Below are 6,273 nucleotides of genomic sequence, written 5' to 3' on the forward strand. Positions count from 1 at the left end.
TTGGTGTCAGAACTTGGGGTCAAATGAAAAATGTGGGGATCAAGAACAAGCTGACAAATTTTCCTTTCACCACTAATCTTTTTTAGCTGAACATATGAAATAATAACATGTATTACATGCTCCCTGTATCTCATACTAAAATTAAAAATCAACAAACAAGCTCAATAATCAAACATTTTAATGATTCTTCAAAGGAAATTTACAATCTCACCATTGTTTCAATTTATTTCTTCCTAGAACAGATTTCTTGAAATTTGATGCACAAGTTTCCTTGCTTGTCAAAGTCAGGATGTTTGGCTTCATATCTAACAAACATTTTCTCAGGAAGAGACTTCAATGAAAGATTGTTTCTTTTGTGTGACTGTATGGCATTTTGGACAGAGAACCGTCTCTCACTAGGCAGAGAGGTAAATGGGATGGCCAGACTAATAGCAGTAAGCTGATCCAAGTTGTGAAAATATCCCCTCCTTCTTGAAGTAGTTCACTGATTTCAGCCAGCCCCTTCTCTTTATGTCTTGAAATGTAGCATTTGAAGCAAAGGAAAGATGCCTTGGTTTCCTCAGGGTCAATCAGCGGATTTTCCCCTGTTCCAAATTGTTTAATGAGCTTCTCCAACGACTTGGAACCATGGGTTCTTATTTCTTCAGTGCCTTGAGGTAACTTTCTAGGATAGAGTACTGTAAGAGAGGTCTTTCAAAATCTGCATATCATTTGGGGAGATTTTTTTCTTACCTCTGATTCAACACTTGCTACAAACTGTTTTCCAAGATTTTTGACAAGGCTCTTTAGTATGCTGATGATATTATTTGGGTTGTACACCTTGGTATTTTCCTGACATGTCAAGTTGCCTATTTAGTTCAGTCACACGTGGTGTGTATCCTTCTACATTGCTGACATGTTCTTTGAGTGTTTCCAGAGTAGCATCAAGCATATGTTCTACCTGATCAATGTCATTTGAAATACTTTGCTGCATCTGGTTACCTCTTGCAGGACATCAAGCAATAACAGTTGATGCTACAAACTTGTATGTATGTACCTCGGCTACAATGCCTTTTGATGCTGCAGCATTTGCAGTTGTTCTTTGCTGCTTCTTGCTCAAGTGCAAGAACTGAATATCTTCAACAGCTCTCACCTGGGTAGGTATTTGAACCTTTTTAAAAAAGCTTTCTCTCCCATGATCGGGCACATGTCTTTTATCCTCTGATATCTACAAGGTGAATATGAAAAGGTGTAGATTGTGACCAAAACAGACTGGTACTTTTTCACGTATTCTATGCTTAATGCAGCCCAGTATGCTACCAAGGTTAATCTATGAGCAATATACCAGATGCTCAAAATTCTTTTATTCTTCTCTTTGAGCCATACAACCACTCCAGATTTTGAACCCACCATGACACTTGTCCCATCAGTGCCCAAACCAATCAATTCTTAATATCAATATCATATTCCTGAAGAATATCCCTTAAGGCATTTGTGATTGTTTTAGCGTTCCCATCTTGCTCCTTAACATCAGCTAAATATTCAGTGTTTGCCTTCCCACCATGAACAGTTCGACAAAATATAACCGATTTGTTTGCACAACAATATCCAAAGACTCATCCAAAAGAATGCCACGATATGGTGAAGCATGGACCCCTTGTAGAACCCTATCCTTGCAAACTAAAGAGGCTGCTGCCTGCATCTTGGACACAATCCCATGCTTCTTGTATGTCAGGGTCTTATTCTTCAGGGCTGAACACCATTGTCCCACTAATAAAAAAAAATTAAAAACATAATAAAAACTTGCACATCATCCCCTGTCACAGAGCGCAAGTCAGCTGGTATGAGTTTACTAGGTAATGAGTTTACTAAGTATTGCTGAACCAATGTTAATCCTTTCATTAAGTGTTAGAGTTCTTTAACTGAAAATTCTATTTTAAAAAAGTAAACTGGAGTGGACTGATCAATGACCATTTCATTTTATAATTTAATTGGATCTTGATTAATAAGACATGAGACACATATACAGATACATGCAAGCAAAGACAGAAAGAGAGAGAGAGAGCGGGGGAGGGAGGAGAGATATTTTACCTTAAGTTCAACTAAACAAGGAAACTGAGGGTCTGGAATATTTATTTTGCACATGTGCACAGCCATTCTCATCTACGCCATGAGGCTAGCATCTACCTGCTCTTTTGCAGTTTTCTTGGCAAGCTTCCAGAATTCACTGTTGCAAAATAATCCCTTTTTCGATAATATGTTCCCCAGAATCTACATGGCGAACAAGAGCAGATTTTCGGTAGTTCATTGACCCAGTCACAAAAGAATTCTTCACTTCGGAAGTCTTTACACTTGCCCTAATACAAGTCAAGCATGTCATTCCAGCGGATGATTTGTATTCCATCCAGGGGAATTCTTTCTTCTATTTATCTTTAAAGCTACGTGCCGCAGTTTCTTTTATGTGTTCTTCATCCTTCACTTTCTTGGATGATGATTCTTGGTATGCATGGTTTTCCTCTGGAGGATTTTCTCTACTTGGAAAAACATCAATGTTCCTTTGCTTGCAAGACATGCTGCCAAGCTTGAAGGAAATCGCATAATCACGAGATCTGGGGAAGCTATTCCATCATAACAAAGCCTAGTATGGTATGAGCTCGCGAAATTATGGGAAGCTACTCTGTTATAACAATGCCTACACTCGAATTCTGATGCACAACTGTGTAAAAGGAAACAATGATCATTTCTAATAAATGAATCATTATGAATGATTTAAGAAGAAGCTACAACTATACTGACCGACACTAGACTGAGAAGAAAAAACATTAATGAAAGAAGAAGAAAATTAATAAAATGTCTTTTATATACATATAAATACACATGGCAGTAACTGTCCCCCTTTAAAATATTAAAGTTCAGCATTGCAAAAAGCAAGAGAATAAAAATTAATTAACAGATCACAGAATAAAGATACATTTAATTTAATAGTCAAAGTCATTCCCAGTTCAATTCATTCAAATTGCTTTTGTTTTTGACCTATCAGTCTTGTTCGTTGGTTTAGCTTTGGAGCAATATTCTTAGTGCCATTTGAAACAGAGAATTTTCCATTGGCTGAAACTGTCTGTTAGGTCTTGCACTTTGATTTCCAATTCTTAAGCAATTTCAGGAAAATATTTTTTATTCTCCTCAGTATAACGTCATATTATGCTGATGATGCAATATGTGGCATAATTTTTGTGCAAACAATAGGCCTAATTACTTTCACCATGTAGTACACATCTGAAATATTCAAAACTGGATGTCTACTGCTTGTAATAACCAGTTCATGGGTATGCCATGGCTTCCAGGCACTCTTTTGTTGTTCAAGTACTCGATCTTTTTCAGATATTTTGTTCTTAGTTCATTTCCTCGCTGTCATAATATGAAGAAGTTGCTTCATTTCCGAGGATTCTCCCCTCAAGACAATGGAGCTATCTGCATTAACCAACCCGGTGTCGCAATTTTTTTAATCTATAACTTAATAGTTATGATATATAATTCTTTTATCTATAACCATACAAAATCATTTTTTTATATGTATAACTGCTCTCTTAAGATTACCAGTCACACTAAATTCTCTTTGAAGTTGGAATTTATTTTTTTATTTTTATTTTCTCATTCATGTGTTCATGTGTTCATGTGCTTTGCACATTGCACACCAGACACATTTGGGACACATTGCACCCTAGACACATTTGGGACACACTGCACCCTTGATACATTTGGGACACACTGCACTCTAGACACATCTGGGACACATTGTAACCTAGACACATTTGGGACACATTGCACCCTAGACACATTTGGGACACATTGCACCCGAGACACATTTGGGACAAATTACACTTTAGACCCATTTTGGCCACATTGCACCCTGACCCATTTGGGACACATTGCACCCTAGACACATCACACCCTTTCCTTAATAAAAGTACAATCGTTATTTCTTTATACAAAATGGATTTTTGAACCAAATTAACATGTGATCCAATGTTTACATAAAATTAGGTATCATTGCGCAAAATTACTCGATGCGCAGAATTAGCCGACATGGTGGTACCTGAAGACCCATGTTTGTTGCTGAAACTGGAAACTGATGCAAAAAATGCATATATTAAGATTCAAATGAGATTTTCTGATCTGAGTCATTAAATACTTTATTGTATATATATATATATATATATATATATATATATATATATATATATATATATTAACTCCTTCATCCATATTTAATGAGATGAAGTTGAGTTAATATATTTATAAAAGTGGTTTGTGGTAGGCTTGTGGTGATTTGCAGTGGTTTGCGATAAATGCATGGATCGGTCAAAGGTCTCTAAGCACTCGTGCGTGACCGCACGTCAAACAGGAAGGTCATAATAGTGTCATAATTCCAAAAGATTGTCGCAAATCTGTTAAATGAGCACAAGCAAAAACGTGAATGGTACGACAATCGAACTTGTCCGTAGTTTTTCATTTAAAATCTTAAAAGTTAATGTTACATCACGCTGATGCATGGTTGCTGATGTTGGCAGAATTTCTGACCAATCAATAGGTCGACCTGCAAGTGAGCAATAAATGCGAAGCTCATACAGTGGCCAAGCATACTTACTTTGGGATTTTGAAGGTGACTTTTTATTTTGGCCATTCTTTTTCTTTGACATGTTGAAATCCGTGAAGTTTAATGCGCAATTAATAATCCAACTGAATAATTTTCTCAACGTGCACTTTCGAAAGCGGAAGTTGATTTAAAATACGCTTGCGCAATATTCCGCTAGGCCTCCCCGCAACGATGGGGACAACTTGAAATATCGCCTCAATTTGGGATCCGCGACCGTCTCACACTCTTTCCTGGGATATTGCACCCTTTCTTATTAAAAATACAACACCACAGAGAGCGATATAAATACGCCATCAATTTGCTGACAAAGTTATAGAATTCGAAGTACATGGCATTTCACTTTTTTCAACATTCTCACATCATCCCATTTGTTACAAGACCCACTACTGATTTTAAAAACGAAAAGCATCAAGGATAAAACAAAATACACAAAACTTAGTTATTTCAATCATTGATTTATAACACTGACGAATTTTTGGCGTTTCAGCGCAAACGGAAGTTCTCAGTGTAAACAAACAGTCAGGCTGCTCTCTGTCCATTTTCTGATTGTTAGAATAGTCTATTTCAGAAAAAATATACCACCTTTGTCCAGTATTTTGCAATGTCTAGTTATAATATTTAACAGACACGTTAAACAAATAAATAGTGGAATACTTCAATTTTGCCTCTAGAAAGATTTAAAGCCGTACCAAAAAGTTATAAGGATGTACTCAACTAATAAACCAAATTAATTTCATATATTATGGTTTAATTCAGTGCATGCGGCGAAATCAGCCCACTACACTACTAAGATCACAGAAAGTTCCAGCTCCAAAGAGCTCTTCGAGATTTCTAACAAGCTAATGTCAAGGAACAAATGTACACCATTTCCAACTACCTTCTCTCCAGTCGACCTTCCAGACTTCTTTGCAAATTTCTTTCGTGACAAAGTACAAACCATTAGAGATAAGCTTGCCAACACAATTTAAATGAACTCGTCGTCACCATAGACTTGCGATACAGAATTTCAGCGCCAACCGTTAGCAGCATTTAAACCTGTCTCTATGGAATTAGTACGTACAATCGTGATCACGAGTTTGCCAACGTCATGTGAACTTGATCCAATTACAATATCACTGATACTTAAGTGCTTAGATCCAGTATTGCCTTCACTAACTGATGTTATTAATATCTCTCTCTCTCTCTCTCTCTCATCTGGGGAATTCCCATCATTTTTCAAAACTGCCATTGTAAAGCCTCTGCTGAAGAAACCAACACTGGACCATAGGGATTTAAAGAACTACCGCCCAGTTTCTAATATCCCATTCATATCAAACATCTTAGAAAAGATTGTTCTATCCCAGCTTGTATTTCATCTAAATTCAAACAGTCTTTTCAGCAATGTACAGTCTGCATATCGCCCTTGCCACAGTATTTAAACAACTCTTCTAAAAGTAGTTAATGACATTTCTCTCTGCTTTGGATAGCGGAAAGATTTCAGCACTCACTCTCCTTGAATTGTCTGCAGCATTTGACAGAATAGACCACCGTCTCCAACATATATTTGGCATTCATGATACAGCCTTACTGTGGTTCAAGTCCTACTTGGTCAACAGGACGGAACTTGTGCCCAAAAATGGAATACACTCTAGCCCAGT

The 6,273-nt window shown here is 37.0% G+C and overlaps 1 protein-coding gene across 13 annotated transcripts in view; it reads right to left on the minus strand.

The window, feature by feature from the left end:
• The window catches only part of LOC149788735 (aspartyl/asparaginyl beta-hydroxylase-like), a 61,171-nt gene extending 56,381 nt beyond the window's left edge, over positions 1 to 4,790 (minus strand). For 12 of the 13 annotated variants that reach the window (XM_089974825.1, XM_089974827.1, XM_089974820.1 and 9 more), the window contains exon 1: positions 4,628 to 4,790. In XM_089974825.1, coding sequence (XP_089830951.1) covers positions 4,628 to 4,679 — 52 coding nt within the window. In that variant the 5' untranslated portion in view covers positions 4,680 to 4,790. The remainder of the gene's footprint in view (positions 1 to 4,627) is intronic. The other variant, XM_089974832.1, reaches the window with a different exon arrangement.
• Positions 4,791 to 6,273: the final 1,483 nt, after the last annotated feature.

Source organism: Sinohyriopsis cumingii, chromosome 11 (genome assembly GCF_028554795.1).
Source record: "Sinohyriopsis cumingii isolate HCF-2022 chromosome 11, ASM2855479v2, whole genome shotgun sequence".
NCBI classification, from domain to species: Eukaryota; Metazoa; Mollusca; class Bivalvia; order Unionida; family Unionidae; genus Sinohyriopsis; species Sinohyriopsis cumingii.